This window comes from Aythya ferina, assembly GCF_964211825.1.
Source record: "Aythya ferina genome assembly, chromosome: W".
NCBI classification, from domain to species: domain Eukaryota; kingdom Metazoa; phylum Chordata; class Aves; order Anseriformes; family Anatidae; genus Aythya; species Aythya ferina.
In genome coordinates, this window is record NC_140313.1 from 1,640,643 (window position 1) to 1,661,310 (window position 20,668).

Below are 20,668 nucleotides of genomic sequence, written 5' to 3' on the forward strand. Positions count from 1 at the left end.
GCTCTGGGAACATTTATTTTTAATCGTTCCTTATCAAGCCAGATGAGAAAAGACACCTATCCTTGGGGACATAAAAGTAATTTAATTCTATGTATTAGCAAATCTTTCCCTTATTCCGTGATCTTAGGGTGAATCTATCAGAAGAAAGAAAAATAACAAATAGAGGATTTAAAGCAACTAAGAGCTGCTTTCTTTTAAAGGATCAGAGAAGATCCTGTTATTACACCCAGCAGGGTCTACCTCATACACTAGATTATTTGGCCAACTTTGGGCTTGAGTTTTTTGCCCAAACTAAGGTTAATGGATGTCTTAAAAGGAAAGCGAGGCTAAATGGAACCGCCAGATCACTTAACATCTAAAGAAACCAAACGAAAAGACTGAAAAGCTGTTTTGAAATGTATGCAACAAGTCAGAAAGAGAAGAATTACAAAAATTAACTGAATGTCCTGGCACCTCTGTTGCCACCACGGGACTAAGTGGGAAATATTTTGGGGATAGAACGACGCAGATGAAGACCCCATTGTGCAGAAGGCTGGAAATAAATCATAATAACCCTGCATTTAATTTTAAAAGACAACCCATTGTAATTAAAGATGAGGATAACGCAGCCCAAGCAATGACGTCCATAGGTGGTTTGGACAATCGCCTTCAGATTTGGCTTCTGCCTTTGGGCTTCACTTGGGAGAAACGCACGGTGATGTTAATTAGTACCACGCTGCTGATGAGCCGGTCACGTTTCACGCTAACGACTTCAAAAATGAGCAGGAAGCCAGATTTCAAAACCACATCAAAATTAAGTTCCTCCCGGATTAGCCGTTTAAGACCAAAGGCAAGGAAGGTCAGAACTCGGGAGTTTAGAAGTCGGAAAACTTATTTGGTTAATTGCAAAGAAATAAAACTTTAAAGCCAAATATGCGCAACATGACCCTCAACTCCCCATTTTATTTTTATTTTCTTTTTATTTTTAAGAAGGGAATAATCTACATGGAGATTAGAAAAATCTCTGGGATTGCCAATGCCTTCTTTTTTGCCTTAACACAGCGCTCCAGCGATCCAAATGAATACGATCTAGGCATTTCTAGGGCAGCCATAAGGAGCGAACACATGGCGGAAGTTTTTTGTCAGCTTCTCAAGCCTTCATCTGTTCCTTTTCAAGAGCAGCCCACAAAGCACACATGCGGTGCGATGTACGTGTGGCAGGGGACCCTTATTTAACATATTCACAGTTTGATCCGTAGTGACAACAGAGTCCTGTTTGCACGATTCCCTCGTCCTCTGGAGGAAGAAGAGTTGATCTGCACCATACACGGCTTTCACTTGTGTCACTTTCTGCAGGGCAACCGAAAAATTCATTGGTTTTGCCTCCAAAAATGTATTATTTTATGCCACGGATCACGTACCAGAGCTGGAAGGCTCTGCAGTCTCCCAAATTTGTCTTTATTCCCAGCTGGGTGGAGAGGAGAGGACCTCCACCGTTGCGCAAATGCAACAGGAGTCGGCAGAGACCATGGCCATGAATTTTAGAGTTTGTCTTTTCTAAAAATAAAAAATAAAAATAACGCTCCTACAAGCATCGGAGCAGCTCTTGGTAGGATGAGGACTTTACAAACTAGGCCTCAAAAATTTCAGTCATCTGCCCAAGCTTTACAATTTACTGTTAGGCTTTCAAATCAATGGGTGGACAGAGCACGTATGCGTGCCTTACCTTTTGCTGGATCCTTGGTATTGTTTCTCTAAAGAATATTTGTAGCCTTACAACACATTTTAAATAAACAACTTGCTCAATGGGGGTAGCTTTAGCTGCTGCAATTTGATAGGGAGCAAACAAAACCAGCCTGGTTCTGCTCATTGGACTGTTTGAAAATATAGCACAGGAGGCAGTGAAAAACGACCAGTCATTTCTTTTCTCCCGACTGATACAGATCTTATTTATTCTCCCTTGTAATGTGTGAATGCTGCGCCGTGCCCTATTTTGTCTTCTGCCTCAATTAAAATGTAAATTTCTGCAGCCCGTCTCTGTAATTCCAAACTGCTCCAGGCAGGGGAATTTTAACTGCTTTTAATAAAACCAACTACAGATGCTGCAATAAGATTCCTTTCAGACATTTGAAATCTATATTTTTAATAGTGTCCTGGGTATAGCACAGTTATGTCACTGCTTTGGACTTTCCCATTAAAAGCAGGATGTGGAAAGACCACGCATGACCCAATAAATAATGGGCAAAATCCCAGCTAGCAACACTCATACACCCCCAAATACACATATCCATCTCCCACCTCAAGAATTATGCATATTACTTGCTGCTTCTTTTACTTTCAGAAGGTGCAATACACTTTGGGGTTAGTTTGGGTACTAGAGCTTGCAATCTTTACACTCTCAAAGCTTTTTTTTACCAGCCAGGATCCACCACAGATCTCTGACAAATTGAGAATCCACAAACCTGCAGCCATAAGAAGTTGCCCTGGATATTCCTCATTTTTTTTCTTTCTACCTCTCATATAACTTCTGCAATGCTGTGAGGTTCATCCTGTTGAGTTAAGGTATTTAAAAGTTAAGAGTTGCTCTCAATTTTATAATATGCACTCTTGAAAGGCTTATGTCCAATGGTGATAGATATAGGTGGGTAGTTAGGACTGCAAACTCAATCCTAACTCAGAATAAACCCCTACCCCATCACACATCCAGGATAAAATCCTTACACCAACAAATCCTGGACATCTGGATTTGCACCTTCCATGATGCATGCAATACGCGGTGTGTATAGAAGTGGTCACAAAGAAACACAGGAGCTACAAAAAGTCCCATTCACTAAAAAAATAAAAATAAAATAAGATTTAACGCCAAACAGGAACATAAATCAAGACACCCATACGGATTGATCAGATTTGTCCAAGGCAAAATCCTACAAAGGAAGCCCCAAAACACTTAAGTTAACCAACAGAGAGACCTACAGCATGTAAGCACCTTGTCAGCATTACTCGTTAAACATGGTAAAGTCAGATAATAAAAGCTGAAAATTTGGAAACCTGATTTCCAGCTGGGATGCTCTGAAATGACAAACTGGAGACAAGGGAGCTTGTAAGCGAGGTGCTGCTTTCAGCCCCCACCTGCACCTTGCAGGGCACACGGGGCCTTCCTGGCGTCTCCCCCCATCCAGGCTGGAAAACATTTTTAGTTTCGAATTGAGAAGTGAAGCTCATCTGTTTTCTTAGTCAAAGAAATTACAAAGCAGGAACTGCTGGTATTGAAATTTTAAAAATTAAGGAGAAAAAGAACTCAACCAAGCAACATTCGAGGGTCTGAAATCTCTACCAATCTCAGATTCAAATGAGCTGACGAGGATGAATCTGCATCATGTTGGTATTTGTAGTTCCAAATCAAGAGGGAAACAGCCGAGAATGTAAATCTAGGCATAGCAGATGTTTGTCCACTTCCCCTAAAGATATCCTTGCTTTGCAGTCACCCTGGTCAAAGAGCAGTGCTTAAATTGCAAGCCTAGCCAGGGGCTGATTTGTGCAGGACCTGTAGGATACCTGTACTGACCTGGAGTAAAAGCCAACAGCCAGGCACACGAAGTGAGGAAATCCTAGCACAGCACCCTGCTGGTTTGAATCCAGATTGTTTTTGTTAATAAACAACTTTTTTTTGGTTTATTTTTAACAGATTGAGACTTCCAAGCATTCATTTCAATAGCACCACGTGCTGCAGAGCTCCAGTACACTGTTGCAAAAGGTTACCTGGTAGGTATGATTTATAGAGAAAAGCAGTGGTGAATTTTCCAGCACAAACACAAAGGACCTTTATCCAAGGTGTAAAACACAAGGGAGAAAAGAAGACACACAAAGCACTCGTCTCGGAGAGGCTCAGCTAAAAAAGAAAAAGTGAAAAAGCTCTTCCGCAAAGAAAATATTTTTTCTGTATCTTTGTTATTACAGAAGTGTTTTTTTCTCAAGTCTAATAAATACCAGAAAAAAATATGACCTTCAATTATTATATTAGAAAAAAAAAGTAATCATCTTATTTGAAAAGGTCAAGGACTTGCTAATTAGCTTTAATTTCATTAGAACAGGCTGAGGCTCTTGAACCAAAAATAGAGCATTAAAAAATTAATAAAGGGCTCCTTTGTGAAGTTTGTGGGTATTATATTTGAATTCTAGGTAGCATACCACTGTGCTGGTGGTGGTTTTTTTTGTTATGGTTGTTTTGGTTTGTGGTGTGGTTTTTTTTTATACCCAGATATTTTGGCAATCAATTCTCTTGATGTTGAGACAGAAAGGATGAAATGCTGTTCTATAAGAGAAAAGCTGTAGTACTCCTCCCACTTTTTTTCTATCTATTGATTTAGAATTAAACCCAACATTGATTTACAAAATTCATTTTTGCTCAATGAACTTATGTTTTCATATACTGAAGGCTCAGGAGAGCACAGAACCCCTCAGAAGCTGGCTCACAGAAGATGCGGGCATCCCTTCTGGCCTGATATTTCCGTGTTTCTAATAAACTACAAAATGGTTTATTTGAATTGCTGCCTTTTGTGGGGAGTTATTTCATATAAGAAAAGTTTCAGACGAGGTGAAGCAGGCACGCCAAGCTGGGGCTTGGACATTGCTGCTGCCCTGGACAGGAGCACCCTTGATGCCCTCACATGACAATATTACCTGAAATAAAAGTGCCTGAAACAGTAAATCAAAATCTTGAAGTTTCACCACCAGTGAAAATAAATATATGAAAAATAAAAATTATTTAAAACAAAATTGCATCAAATGTGCAAGTATCCATTGGTCCAGAAAGAGAGAATAACTGCAGCCTGGTAGCTGGGGCTACAAGATCCAGGTCCTACTCCAGTTAAGAAATAATTTTACATAAAGAACTGAAAATATTCTGCAGAAAACGGAGAAGTCTGTGTGCTGACCTATGAGGTCAGATGAACATTTTCTTGTTCTTATTTTCTGGCCCCAGGCTCCTGTGTTTATCACTGCTGAGCAGCCTGGTTTCAGGAAGATGGAGAACACCCAACATTCTCATAGCAAATAAGTTTTGAGCATATGGGATCACATATTCAAACTCCCAAGCAGGATGTCTTAAAGGAAGGCATACCATAAGGAAGAAATACCTCACATTTAAAAGAAAAAAGAAAAAAAGCTATCCTAGCACCAAATAAGGATGCAATATAGTAAAGATAAGATTAAAGCTAAATCGGGAGGCCAGAAAACCCTTTCATGTAGGCAATTGGTATAGATATCTTTATCCTTGCTTCTCCAGAAAGGAAAAATTATATAATTTAATAATAAATAATCTCTCAGGAGTTGAAGAAAGCAGTGGTCAGCAGAGATCCGTAAACAGGGCATAATTCCTCTTTTCTCTCCCTGAAGCGAAAGAAGGCAAGAAAAACATCCTCCTTTTCCCCATCAGCACACTGAAGACAAGGACAAGGCTTCATTGTCACTTAACTCTTGGGGAACAAGGTGGTGATGTCTCTTCTTTGACTAACCAGCCCATTTAGGACCCGTTCTGATTTACTGATTTACCTGACACCGTGGAGTAGAGAGAAACAGCCCCGTGAATTATTATCTGAGCTGCAGGACTGATGGGCAGGGGAGAGCAATGGATAAGCCTCAGCGTTTAGCACAGCCCTGCTTGCAAATCCTTTCCGTCCCTGGCTGAACTGCTCCTTCTTCCTCCTGGTTTTGTTTTGAATGCAGATGAAGCAAAGTTAACAGTCTGCTGCCCCACATAGAAGAGATATACGGCCAAAGAGACATTCAGCACTGCACTCAATGATGCATTTGAAGATAATGGGGCACAACAAAGACACAGAGCAGACTTAACTACAGACGCTGAATAAATATCACTGCTGCTTCTAAGAAGAGCTTCGCAGGGCCAAAGGCAAACACAAAGGATGCTGCGTGAAGGGGAATGGGAAAACAGAAAAGAAAGGGGAAGGAATAGAGGCTAAGCTAGGTTGTGGCTTCCTCTTTTTATTTTATTTTTTTCTTTAAATCAGAGAGACCCTCACAAAGACACATTTATAAGCTGCTCAGAATTGTTATCCTTCTCTTCTGAAGATAAGGACTTAAACCTTGCAGGTCTGATAGAAACAAGACTCCTGCTGGCTGCAGGGGAGATTTCTGGTAGCGTAAAACCACAGGGATGTGTGCAATCTCTCAGGTGACTTCCCTCAAATATTTTCTGTGTCCTCTGGAATCAGCCAAACCGTGCCTCTTCTACGGCTGGGAAGTCACTAGGAAATGGAGGAATTTGGATATCCCCTGCATTAAAGTGACTCCTTTAATGTCCAACGAGACTGAGCCCACTGGGTTTCTGGGCAGGCAGTGGGGGAGAAAAGTGTTAAAGCAACCTCATAAAGCAACTAATCAATCGGGATGGGAAAGCTCTTTGAGGGAAGACTGTGAGGACACGTAACAATAGCTGTGGAAAAAAAAAAGGTCTGAAACAGCTCTGCTAAAAATTGAGTGTAATACAGAAAATTGTTTTTCTGAGTAGAAGCTGAGAGAGCACACTGAAGAAATGTCTCTGGGAACAAAAACACCAAATAACATATTCTTCCCTTCCGAAGGCAGGGAAAAAGTAAGAGTGGGGCCTACCCCATCTACATTTCACAGTAATAACAGTATTTGCATAACAGTCCTAGATGGTTGGCATACATATGCTCACAGAATGACTTTATTTTACAAGTATGACTTGTATGCAGTGCTTAATAAGGTCTTTTAGGGCTAATAAGGCCTTTCCTGGATGTGAAGCCTTCCCGGGCTTCCCAGTAGCATCCCAGGGTTGGGAAACAACACAAACCCAAACCCAGGATGAGATTTAAGTCCTTAGGGCAACCCGCTGACCCCACAAAAGGGAAGGCCACTGAGGCCTGAGGCGGCCGGGCCTAGTGCCCACGGTGGACAGGTCACCCCGCGGTAGGACTGCAAGGCCCAAACCACCAACACCAGCACCCAAATTTAACCACCAGAGCTGAAGGAAAGAACCATCACTACCCTTATTCCCCTCGTTCTCCACAGTGCTATTGTCAAAACCGATCGATTTTTGCTTTAGAAGCTGGTTCCTGTGTTTTCGGTTTAAGTAATAAAAGAAAATCCAAAGCCTCACTGGGAAACTGCTAAATCTCCTCGTACTTGTCAGTTGAGCTCTTCCATCATAAACACCAGAGCAAGGTGCAGGCAAATCAATTTATAAGTCTAAGAAATTATTTCCTACATTCCCAATGTTATACAGGCCCATATGAAACACGCTTAGTCTCCTAAATCACTTGATGCATTAATTTCATTTTCAAAAGTCCTGGCTTAAAAAAACACGTATTTGATCAACTGTTCGATTTTATTTTGCCCTTTCAAAGGAAAAATAATGTTATCTAAATCATTGTTTTTGTGAAAGCAGAAATTTCAATTATTAGGTCTTTCTCTTGATAAATGTAATCATGTCTGTGACAACATTGTATGAAAACATACTGTGGGCAAGGCTGTCTCTCTGTGCCAGCTCTACCTGCCAAATTCATTTATAAATATGGATTACAGTATCAAACCAAATTGTATCATTAACTCAGAGGTCACGGCCGTTTTATATAATCTTACAAACCGAGGTCCTACATGGAACAAATCTATTTGCCTTCAAATATGAAGTCTGCTATACCTGATAGTGTGCTTAGCTAGCTGTGCTCTCCAAGATGATGTAAAGACCCTCCATCCTCAACGCACAGGCACTCATTTTATCACTGTCCTAGATAGCCATGGAGAAATATTTGTCTTTTTTATGACAGAACCAAAGAGAAACTCCCAGCTTGTTTGGCAACCAGAACTCAACAGACAATTCACCTGATGCTCACAGCTGAAAAAGAAACAAGAAATATTAGACTAGGACATCAGCACAGGCAAGCTGTCCCCATTAAACGCTGACTGATAGCCTTCAGGACAGGAACTGCTTAAAGCTGGGAATTTTCTCAGTGTGCTGTATTTTTATTTTTTTAGAAGTTATTTTTTAGGAGAATGCACCCAAAACAAGGCTACAACAGACAGCAGGCACTGTGGCACAGCATCTGCAGAAGGAACTGCAGCCAGCCCTTTGGGGACAGATCTGTGTGCAGCAGTTTAGTTTAACCCTTTATCCAGCTGGGTCATTCTTTTCTAGTCCTTTCCTACTGGCATCATTAAAAAAAAATAAATAAATCTGTGATAAACAAGCTACTTGTACAGCAGAGGAGGAGAGAGTGGGGAAATAATTAAAATCATTAGTGTTTACTGAAAAAAAATCAAGTGTGGAAGCTATTTCTAGCCCTCAAATCATCAGTGACTTCCAGCCACGCTCTTCCATTTGAAATTTTATTCGTCTCTGGCTTCCACGACTCTGTTCTCGCCCAGGTCCCACTGTGTTTCTAATTATTTCCGAAATGCATCTTCCTGACACTGCTCCTAACCTCCCTGCGACATGCGAGCTTGCCCTCGACACAGCTCTGGCAGCATTTGCATAATGCTTCACACCGGGGCAGTGATGCAGCCTCCGGCCCCAGACCTGGGCTCAAAGATCACCTCTTGTTCCACCCCAGACATCTGTCTGCAAAAGCAAATAGTGTTGCCCGTGGAGAACAGTTATTATAGCATCCCCACTCGTAAAGTAAGTGGCATCTTAGACTTCTCCAAGGCTTTTACCTGGAGAAAGCAGCACGGAGCAGTGTCTCGCCTGAGGTCTCAGCAGTCACCCTGTGTAGGTGGGCACTGAAAAGAGACTCGGAGTTGAAGCTTCCCGAGAGCTATAAAGCACAGGAACAGTCTGGATAGAGCTGCAGTCCTATGAGTTTGCATGTAATAAAAATTAAGCTTTCTTCTGAAACAGCTTTGGTTTGCCTCGTGGTTCAGAAAGTGCTCTCAGACCAGAAGTTGTGAGATGCCTAGCAGGTGCCAGCTTCATCTTACAGCTACCTCCAGAGCCTCTCCTCCCTCAAATGAGGTTTTTCTTCATAAACTGATCTCAGAAAATGGGATTACTTCTGTTTCTTTAAAGGGAATAAATTGTTAACTTCAAAAAGTAAAACTTTTTGCACAAAATAGGCAACGCTTCTTTAGTTATCCATGCAAATCGGTGGGAAGAAGAATGGAAAGATGGAAGTTAAGCAAAGATTTTGAAAAGGTCACTGAAAAAAATAGCTTCAGGTTAAAGAGTGCCTTCACTAGATGGATGTTTGTGCGATGTCACACAAGAGCAAACAATCTTCCATGCTACAAACCAGCATGAATTAGAGATGGAAGATTTAGGCAAATGATACACGGCTAGGAACATTAAAAAAAATATATGACTGTGATGAGCCAACTGAGCAAAAAAGCTATTGGAAAAATATTCAAAGCACTATTTTTAAAAGATGCACTCATCAAGAGCATTTCATGTAACTGAGTTTAAAAGTTCATTTGCTTTAAGTATCAAAAGCATCCACACCATGAACGAATACGTTTTTCCATTATTTAAAGATTGTGGGGGAGAAAAATATATACAGCCACCGGTTAGTCCCCATGCTAAGCTAATTGAGTTGCAGCCTCTAGGATTTCTCCATTTGGAATAAAAATATTAACTAAAATTAATACTTTTTTTTAATGAAGCTATTAATAAATGATTCAGACTTCAAACAGATCCTGTTTTGTGAAGACCTACATTTTAAGCTGCTGAGCACAGAAGTCCAGCTCTTTTTTTTTTTTTTTGAGCAATAAGCAACTTACAAAAGGAACAATCGAAAGTTAAGCACAAAGAAATTAAAATTAGCCTAACAAAAGAGAGCCCTGCTCGCAGCGCCGTAAGAAAACAGGACCGCTTACGTAAAACTTAAGTCAAATTTGGTGGAAGAAATAACAAAAACGGAGATTATTGGACGGATCTATTTTGAGGACGTTATTCTGGAAGGAAGACTAACTCATTTTACCCCTGGTTCCAACCAGCACCAGCGTGTTTGCCTTCTCTCCAGCTCCAAAACAATGCCACGACAAGCTGGGAGCCTGAAAACAACCCCAAACACCTGGGGACACAGCTCATCCCCAAACAGCACCCAAAATCCACGTCTTCTGTGCCCAACAGTGCTGTTCCTTGCCTGTCTGTCCTCACCTCGGTGGGATTTCTCTTTCATCCTTAAACCTTCACCCTCGTGCTATCCTGCCTTCAGAGATCTGACTCGGCCAAGCAGCCGATCTTTTCTAAGGCTGCTTTGAAAGAAGCAGCTCAAATAAACACTTTAAAAATAGCTTGACACTTGGACGAGGGTCCCCAAGGATGGATAGAGCAACACAGCCCTACCCCGAGAGGGTGTGAGCACAGGTCAGAACCACAAAGCAAAGCCACGCTTTCTATTTTTGCTGTGCTTGTCCTTTCTGCACACGGTTTTCTATCAGGATTAGAGGAGAAGAGCTGACAACTGCAATGAGAGCTCCTCCCCATCTCAATTTTCTCTCTCTCTCTTTTTTTTTTTTTCTCTCTCCCAAAACTGCATGCAAATAACAGAGAACTTTAAGAGCTCAATACCAACTTCTCCACCCCGTTTCTCTTCTGGCCAAATCCATTTACACCGTTTCATGCTATCACAACATTTACTGGCCACATTTAAGAGCCAGCTGTGTACAGGAGGGAGATTTGGATCAGGAGCCAGAAATTCACCTGTAGAAGTGTGCAGGTGGGGTCTGGCAAATGGACAGAGAAAGTTTCAGACCCTGAACCAGGAGTCTGAACAGTTTTCCACTGGATTAACTTGTGCACAAGCAGAAATTCTGTTCTCCATATGAACAAAAAGTTCATAATTTCTTATACATAAGGAGGTGGCTTAAAAACACTCGTCGTTATCTTCAATTGGCCTGCAGCTATGCTTTAATTAGATAAATTGTAATAAAGAGTTGCTCGCAAACCCCATACTGTGCATATCTAATACACCTACAAGGCTTAAAAGGGAATAAAAAATAGATGCTGGCCATACACTAGTCCTTCAAAACCAACTACAAAGTTATTTAAAGCACGTTAGCTGTGGCACCCCATGGTGCACAGTCCTCAACACCACTCTGCTGCTGGGGAAATAGTCAGTGAAGTTGGTTTTTCATGGAAGTTTTAAGCTGGTGTATATCTGTAAATAAAATACGATCACCACACAGTGTCTGTCCACAGATATTCTCCACCAGAGAGCTTCACACCTTCCGCAGCCTCTCAACAGCACGGGCCCATGTTACATGAAGCCTCTGCAATAAGATCCAAAATTGCAGAAAGAACAGGAATAATCCCCCGTTAACCTCGTAACTATACATCTAAATATACTTATGATAAAGAACTCGTTCTCTTATTGAACGCCTCCCTTGGGCAGCGCAGGAGGAAGGAATCGTGTTATTTCAAAAGCTGCAATTATTTAGCAGTCACACCAAAGTCGGTGCCAGCTTGTTTATGCAGCTCCGCTGAACGATGATGCAGCCGGGGCCTAAATTGAGTTCGCCGTTTCCTTTCCCCCGGCATAGCAAACTGTTTGTCTAAGCTAATAAATGTGCGTATTAACCCAGGCACCTCGCAGGAAGCCTGCTGCGTGCCCCGCTCAATACGCTCTAGTTAAACTAATCGGAGCCATTTACTCTTTTTAAGACTTTCAAGAGCCTCTCCCCTTTCAACTGAGATATAACACAAAGCGGCTTTAGGAATCGTGAAGAAGTGCAAAAGCTGGGAAAAGCCACAGCAAGAGCACTCGGTATGTTTATTACGAGTAAAGGACATTTTTCAGTCTTGGACACCGTCCTGGTTTTTAATAGCTGATTTTTGGCAGGTGCATTAATTTGTGTTAACTACGTAGTTTAATGGGAAGCACTCCATAACTAAGTGGAGTTCACCACGCGTTTCATTCAGGACCTTGTACAATGATTAATCAAACTGATGGCCAATCGCTCATCACACCAAATCAAAAGCAGAGCCAGAAGGCGAGCAGAACAAAAAAGGTCTAACGCCACCTATTTATCTCGTGTTATAAATGGAGAACGTGGGGAAGCACAAGAGCATGTAAGCAGAGTGATTTCTCAGTACCTTTCAGTCTGATTTTCATCACCTCATATCAACAACAGAATAATTTTGTTGGTGGAGGGGGAAAATGAATTTGTGAGATGCTGCAGCTTTAAGGTCAGAGTCCAGGGGGAAGTTTTGCAGGTATCAGAAATGTTCAAATACAGATTTATTTTTTTTGTTGTTGTTACTAAGTAATGGCATTAATATGCTTTGCAATGAGATCTGCATGTTTGGGCTGGCGTGTAGGAAGTACCAGGATGACTTACGCTCAAGCACTTTGCTGCACAAAGTCTTCTGGAGAGCTCTGCAATAGAGAGCAAATCACTCCAAGGGCAAAGAGAAAGCACTTCTTTTGTCACAATTATATTCACGCTGTTCTTCATTTATAGCACGAGAGATAAAAGGCTGAAGTAACCCAGCTACGAGCTCTTCTCTCCCATTGAATCACAAACTAGAAAGAGCTGAACACCCGACGGTCAGGTGAAGCACTGAGCACCACTCCTCTCACAGGAACCTTTCTGCTTAAAACAGTTAAAAGAGAAAAAAAAAAATAATAATAATAAAGCTTTTCTTTTAAAAAAGCAAGCTGCTTAAAATGTTTGCAGACATCTGTTGTTTTTACTTCTCAAATTCAGCCAGCAATATGGAGAAACTCATTTCATTTTTGTGCCTTCCCTGCTGGTCCTTTTCCATTTTGGGGGAAGTATGTAATATGCTCTCCTTCTTGGAAAGAGCACGGTGCTAAACAGTGCTAATATATTTCTTATAGTACAGCATTATGAAAGATTTCTAGCACTGCTACTAGCTGAGGAGCTGCACAGTGAGAGAACATGGACCTCTCTCCTGGGCTGTGCTCTCGTCTTTTCCTGCTGGATGCTCATAAAACAGTAAGCTAATCAATATTTAAATGCAAATACATTTAAAGTTATGCAACGATCGGTTAGAAAATAATGCTAATGCTTTGGAAAAATCAGAAATTCATAAATTAAAGGAATCTGGGGGGGGCTTGTTTGTTTTGGTTTTATTTCCCTCACCCAAAATAGGACAAAATGAATGCTTCAGTGCCCAGACCTCACTGGTGGTCAAACTGATCCACAACAGCTAAACCTTTTTGTTTGTTGTTTGTTTTTTTTTTAAACCCATGAAGACTTAACACCAAATCCACATCGACAGCAGCTCTTGCACACACACAACTCATGGTTCTACTTAAAAACGAATTCAAGGTCCTACTTAAAAACAAACCAAGAAGCAAGAGTGTATATGAAGCAAGAAAAATACTTCACAGATGTCTCAAGTAGGTATCTGGGACAACAAACCTGTTGGCCTGGGGAGCATCTGTGTTGGTGCAATGCTGTTTTGAAGACTTACGCTGGTAGGACTGTGCTCAGCACATCTCTTGGTGGCCCTGGGAGAAGTCAGAACATGGCCATAGCAATGGCTGATCCACCAAATGAATGCTTTAAAAGTCAGACTCTGCACAGACCCAGCATAGTTACCTTTCTATCATTCATCCTCTTTCAAATTCAAAGGGATTTGTGTACCAATATTTTCCCCTGAACCTGTAGATCATCCCAAGATACAGCAATTTTCCTGGGATCACCCAGGGGTATCACAGAGCTTGTTAGGCATATTTAGTTTTAATAGAATGGAATTGAAACACCATTATCAGAAACTGGCAACAGTTAAGTTGCACTCAAGTGCTTCTTACGAGTGGCACGTGCTGAATAAGTATTTGGCACTCGTGATGTATGGACAAGAATTAAGTTTTCAGAAGGGTCTGAATTAGGCACTCAACCCCCACTGCATTCATTGCTGTACCATTACCAGGATGAGATTCCCTTTACCTGCAAGTTGGCATCCGCCTTATTATTCACAGATTCCATTCAAGGAAAAGACACTTGAAGAAAATGACGCTAAGTCTTCATTCAATCTACAAACCTGTAAATCCTGAAGTTATTCTCCAATAGGAAGCTCCACAGATTAATATAATCTTTCCAAGTGAAAAAAAAAATCATTTCATCAGCTTTATATCTGCGTCAGAGACTTTAGCACTCGCACCTGCTCAAATATTTTGTCTTTCTCGACGGCACTCAAGTCGTGCCATGAGATTTTTGATTCATTGAGGGTGCTGGATGAGCCAGTCGTGCTGCTCAGGCTGCTTGGCTGCCTGGTTTTATGTAGTTTAAGGTTAAAATCATCCATCAGAATGTCAGGCATGTTCCTATGTACCAGGAAAACTGCAAATATCTCTTTGCAAAACGCTGCTGATTCCAATCCTTGCACTGACTCAGCACTGCTCCAGAGAGGCCAGGAATTTAGTTATGCATATGCTATCTTGTAGCCCTTCTTCAAGTGTCCTATTAATAAAATACTCTTCACACATCCGTCTCAGCAAGGACAGCTCCTCTCCCCTTCCATCCCTTGAATCTGTTGCCACGCTTATGTTTTTCCTCTCTTCGTTTGCACTCCTCCAGAAGGCAGAACAAATCTGAGATCAAGAGCAACGGGAATTTACAGAAAAAAAAAAACTGTCAGAGCTCAGACTGCTTTCCCAGGGGGGAACCTGGGGTATTCTGTGGTGTTTTGCAGTTTACTGTTTGTGCCAGCACAGCCCCCCGGTAGTGCCAAGAATTCATCATTTCTGTCAGAGGGTTGCACAGCTCTGCTGGTACTGTGATATTTCCTTTCCTGAACATACAAAACCTTTGAATGAAGCAGCTAATAGCCTGGATCCAGTCTCAGAACATCTCCATAACATTATTTTACTGGTTACGGGGTCTCAAATTTCTCTCATTGGTACTGTACGACCATACCATCCGCCCCATTAGCACGACGCAACAGTAGGTAAATGATTTCCAATAGAAATGTTTTGGCCCCAGATCCGTAAAATTCATTCTAAACCCTGTCCAAATTCATTTTTTGCCTGGATGGAAAAATCTTACTGCCTCCGTGAAACCACCGAATGCCATCGATTATATAATACATTCGAAAAATCCTTTAAATAAAGTGGGAGTGAATACTGAAAGAGTTGATTTTATTGATCCATCTCCTCCAGCACCTTCACCGTCAAAAGGCTGGGTACATTTCTATCTATAAATCCCTTATTTCCAGAGTTTGGATCGCCTATCCCACATCAACCCACTGAAAAGAAGTCCCTTGGCATGGCCAAATTGCAATATTTGATTTTTATATTCTAAGGTCACACTACCCCTAATGTTTTCATATCATATGAGAACAAGATATGTTTCATCAGCCTTCTGGAAAAGGGTGTCAGGACAACACCTTGGACATTTAGGTTGACTTGTTGGCTCGACAGAGGAGCTGTAGGGACAGATAACCACTGTTGCCATGCCACAGACTCAAAATCAGACCTGCGAGAAATATAAAGGATAGTATCAACGTTTTAGATTTACACTTTTTTATGGATTAAAGTTATAAAGATGAATGGGAGAGATTGGGTTTTACGTTCATATTTCTCATTTTTGCCTGCCAAAAACCATCATGGGACTGTCACAGATTACTGTGCCAGCTCACATATACATACGTCCTGTTCCAGAAATAAAAATTAACTCAGACCAAGGAATAATTAGTCTATATTGCATTTAATTTCTCCAACAAGATAGCAAGACCTGAACAAGTTTAACCCATTCGACAGTGCCATGCCACGAAGGAACAGAGCCCCAAATCGGTTTTCTAGGGTTCACCAGCTTTGGTAGAGCTGATGCAACACCTAACCCAGTGAAGATCCAGCTGCTCCTCTGAAGTTTATCATAGCAGGTGGTCTGCTATAGCTCAGAAATTATTTTACAATGGGTACAGGGCTGGATTTGACTGAATATTAGCAGTAGCCTCTAACGGGTTTTGTAAATCTTGCAGTACTCGTGCATTTGTGCAACGTTACCTTAAGCTGCACTCAAAGTATGAGGAGGTTACTCATTTTTCAGGCTCTCACTGCTCTGTCAAACCACATTATGGTGATGCAGGCTTCCTTCTCAATGCTGCTCTCTACCTAAATGATTCACACACAAGAACACGATCCATGCCCGCTTTATTCACTGCTTCCCACGACCTTGATCTCCCAATATCCATCTTGCCGGTGGAATTTATGCAGCAGAGCTCAAAGTAAAACAAGAAAAAACGGATTTGACTGAGATGCAGAGTGCTTACAATCGTTCATTCTTGTCAAAAAGACCTAGGTGATTTCATAAGCCACTTCTCACGCGGCAGCAAACCTTACTTTTGATGTAGCTTTTCTTCCGCGGTGGCGAAACGAAACCAGTGCTAAAAACACTTCATATTAAAAACTCCCTCGTGGAAGGCATTCGTATAGATGACTGCAGTTTGGAAGTATTTTTTGAGTTGCTTATACCTTATACATATGGATGCTTAGTAAAATTTAGCAGTAGTTTTTCCTCCAAACACCATGCCAGGCCCATTTTTTTTTCCTTCAGTAGATGCTGTGCTCTTCCCCTGCCGTACTGGCACAGCTATAAGAGCAGCTCGCTCGTTGATGCAATCAAAGGACCATCCAAACAGTAAGGAGGAAGAAAAGAAATGAAGTTCATAGACATTCAGATCTCATCATACAACTTTATGACCATCTGCAAAAATGATTTTACAGAATTCAGTTCAGAAACTCCACCAGGACCTGAAATCCCAGATGTTGGACCCACTACCAAAGTGGGCTGAGTATGTAGAAATAGGATATAGACAAGTTTTTCCTACATTTATGACACTTTGAGAACTTTTAGGCCATGGAGGTAGGGTTTTTTCTCTGCCAAGAACAGCAGACTTTCAAGTCTTGCTCAACAAAACGCGGAAAAAGCCATCAAAACCCCTCCTGAGGACAAAAGGGTTTAAAAATAAAAAAAAGGCACTTCTCAAAGTTAGAAAATACGCAGAAAGGAATTTAGTCGAGCCCCGTTCATACATCTAATCTTCAAACATTTGTCTAAACTCTAAATTCCCTAAAGCTACTGAGCATGTAGGTGATTTATATATTAAAAAAGGTAATCTGCACCAGACCTTTTAATATTCAGTACGCAGGGCGACGCGGCTAAAATATTGCCAAAAGGCCACGCTACAAAATCACGATTTAGCAAAATTTCTCAGCTCGCCTTGCAAATTCATTTACATCTTGCGATGTTAGGCCTACATCCAACACAGGAGTTATTTTTAGCTTTTGAAAAGAAAAAAGGGATTCCATTGTGCAGTACTCTCCATTCCTTGCAAACAGCCTCATTACTTTAAAGATCAAAAGCATCTTGCCACCATGTGATGTAACTAACTTTGATCTGACGCCGTCTACCCAGCTAGACTTCAGAAGAGATAATTATGGGACTTGATTTGCTTTTTTTTCAAGCACTGCAAATGTCTTGCTTATCCCTCTTCGCACTCCAAATGCTTCAACAATTAAAGGATTACATCAATATTAAAAAATGCAAGTTTGGCAACAAAACGCAGATCAGCGATTTACAGTTTGTTAACTAAACGAGCGCATTAACTCTAAGAAAACATATCTCCATTTGTATCTAGCAAAAAAAAATAAAAGTATGAATTTGTTATGCTGTTTACGAGATACAATTACATGAGAAACTTGGTACGTTTGAGAGTTTCCTACTGGTAAGGATGAATTCAACAAATAAATAGATTTGTAGCCCTGCTATATTGCTCTGGAAAAACAGATACCAGGGGATTGTCATCATCATCTGCTGAGTTTTAGCCACTTAATAACATTTGAGTCCTTTGAACAGTTGCTGTTATTAATGCAAACATACATGAACACGACGCTTCGTTTTCAGCTGCCTGTCACAAATGAATGATTTACTCATGAAAACAAGAAATGCACATAAATATTGTGCCTTTTTTATCTGCTCTGAATTTGTAAATTCCTTGGTAACATATGTGAAAAGGAACTTAGAGAAAAAAAAATCAACACAGCTCATAGCAACTGCTTCTTTTATATAATACAAACACAGAGTACACTTGAATTGTGTCGTGGCAATGCAGTTTTGGCTTCCTCTTGAGATTGCAAAGAGTCGGCAATTGTGGCATCTTTCATCCTCGTGCACTTCTAGTTTCATTCTTAGTACTATCTTGCCATTATGTTCCCTCCTTTTAACGTTTTTCGTTTTTGTATTCAACCTTCCAGTCATGTCATATTGCCATCACATACCTCTCAGAATGTGCAAGAAAATGTATGCGCTTTTAATTTCTACATGACACTTACAGAAAAAGGCATAATGCAGGTAGAGCCAGATGCATTACACACCAAATGCAGGCAGGAATAAATTTTTCAACAGGTATACAAAGGACCTAGGTGCAAATTTCCTATTAATTTTTACGTGAATCACATGGCCAGAAACAATCTGTGCAAGAATCAACACGATGATCATCCAGCCACAGTTGCTCTTACCAACAGATACCGCTATCGATGCTGATCCTCTATCATTGGGGAGAAATATTAATCTAATTTCTACTTCCCAATCAACTCTTAGTCACCCAACTGCACTCTGCATTTGAAATAAGACATCTTTCAGTTAGACAAGTACATTGCCCAAGAAGTCACCTGCCTTTTTAGTATAATTCCTTATAATGAAAACAATTTCCCAAGTTGAACTTCTGCAATAATAAATCCACATTTTTATTTTCACCCAGTAAAACAATGTATTCCGCTAATGTACCCAAAGAAACAGAACTGAACCCTCCATCATCAGCAATTACTATATTTTATTACAGCTAGATAAAAGGATATTGTTGTACAAGCACTGAATATCCTATAATCCAAATTAAGGCAGTATTCACTAATGAAAGTATTTTTATGCATAAGCTTTAAAGTCTGAATATAAAATGAAGAGCACATTGAAATACATTATTGTTTGACTAAGAATTAGCTACGTAATATTTTAGATCTGACTCAACAACACTGAGGTACTCTGCTACTGCTCAAGGGTTTAAATGAAGAAAATAGAAAAAAGGCAGCTCACAAATTTAAATGTTTCTTATTTCGTTAATGTTTGCCATGAAGAAGGGATGTGTGATTTGAGATATCTGAGAAAGCAGGTTCAGTCAGGAGGGTGCTTCCATAAAATTTAACAACAGGAACTCGCTGCTGAGTGAGGACTTCCACAAGTGTAACTTTTGATATTTTAGTGGAAATACTCTAACATACATTGACTTTTCTTACCTTAATATATTGACAGTCATTCACACACCCTGAAGGACCAGCCCTGTTTCTCTGATCCTAATAATATTGCAGAACCATGCAGGAAAAGAGGGCACGTTTGGTGAGCAGCTACAGACCTGATTTTCACCCATTGTACTTCTCACTTGCTCATCAGTGACATGCATTTTAATAGGAGAAATAAGGCTTCAGGAAGCAGAAACAGAAGGAAGGACCGTTTACAGAACACCGTAGCAGTTAGCATCCAATACCATAGGATATTCAGCAACAAGCTCATGGGACACAGTGGATATATCCAAAGATTTACAGGATTTGGTTTGCATAGGTGTGAATTCCTGATCAAGGTAGAGAAGGAATTTTGCAATTTGCAATTACTTGGAATTACAGAAATTAAGTCATTGTGTAAAAGGCAACGATTAGAAATGTTCTTGGAGAAGCAAAGCAGGAGCAGTTCACGGACTCACCCATCACTGACAGTTCCGCAGAGCCGCTGCTGTTCTCGTTCTTGTAGGTGACGACGCATGTGTACGTCCCTGAATCATCATCGGTCACGTTTGATATGAGTAAGTTACTGCCAGCCAGTAATGAATACTTCTTGGACCTGAAACATCGATATTGTATGTTTGCAGGGTGTTAAGATGGGATCTCTACCCAGCAAAACACACATCGTAAATTATTCCGCAAGTAATTCCCAGCTGCGATTTTTGCTGTTAATAACTTTACACCTCCATTTTAAATACCAGCCTAGTAATCCATTGTAGCAGGCGACATTTATGATCGAATTCCACCCTCAGATTTGGCGTGGAGATTAATTACATGGGCAGGTAAAAAAAAACTGGTCCAGTGTCATTCATATTTAGGAGAAAATTTCACGGCCTCCAAGTCTACCCCACTGAACTTCAAGTATTAACGGTTTCGCCTTTAATTTGCTCAAGGTAAATGTTATGATATGAAAGGCACGAAGGGGTGAGGTACCTGATGGGGAGCACTTCTTCTCCTCGCAGCCACGTGAAGGTGGGAGGGGGGTACCCAGAGACGCAGCACTCCAAAACAGCATCCTTCCCTTCCATGGCCATCACATTGGACGGGCGCTGCAGGAAAAATTGTTGCCTGTGCAGACCTGGATCTACGAGAGCAAAAGAGGTAGTTAAGTTAAAAAAAAAAAAAAAAAAAAAAAGACACATTCTTTTTGTTGGGGAATATATAAACCAGCTGATCAATAATGGCCCCAAGAGACCACACTTTTCACAGATTCTTACTGATGGAAAAAAATAGAAAATCATAGTAGAGACATAAAAAGCGTATCAAATCACAATCCTAGAGCCACTTACGGGTTGAACCAAGGGAGCAATTTGCAGGCGGAACAATACCAGCTTTCAGCAAGGTGAGAATGGACTGTTTATAGCCTGGTATTAAAGCCAGGTCTCCGAAAGCCACAGGAAGAGGCACAGCCGTGGCAG

At 40.8% G+C, this 20,668-nt stretch overlaps 1 protein-coding gene across 1 annotated transcript in view; it reads right to left on the minus strand.

Moving 5' to 3' along the window:
* Nucleotides 1-20,668, minus strand: part of LOC311426563 (netrin receptor DCC-like) — a 357,945-nt gene that overhangs the window by 188,605 nt on the left and 148,672 nt on the right. Inside the window, exons 4-5 of the mRNA XM_084502992.1 lie at nucleotides 20,184-20,334; nucleotides 19,673-19,809 (exon numbers count right to left, since the gene is read on the minus strand). Coding sequence (XP_084359118.1) covers nucleotides 19,673-19,809; nucleotides 20,184-20,334 — 288 coding nt within the window. The remainder of the gene's footprint in view (nucleotides 1-19,672; nucleotides 19,810-20,183; nucleotides 20,335-20,668) is intronic.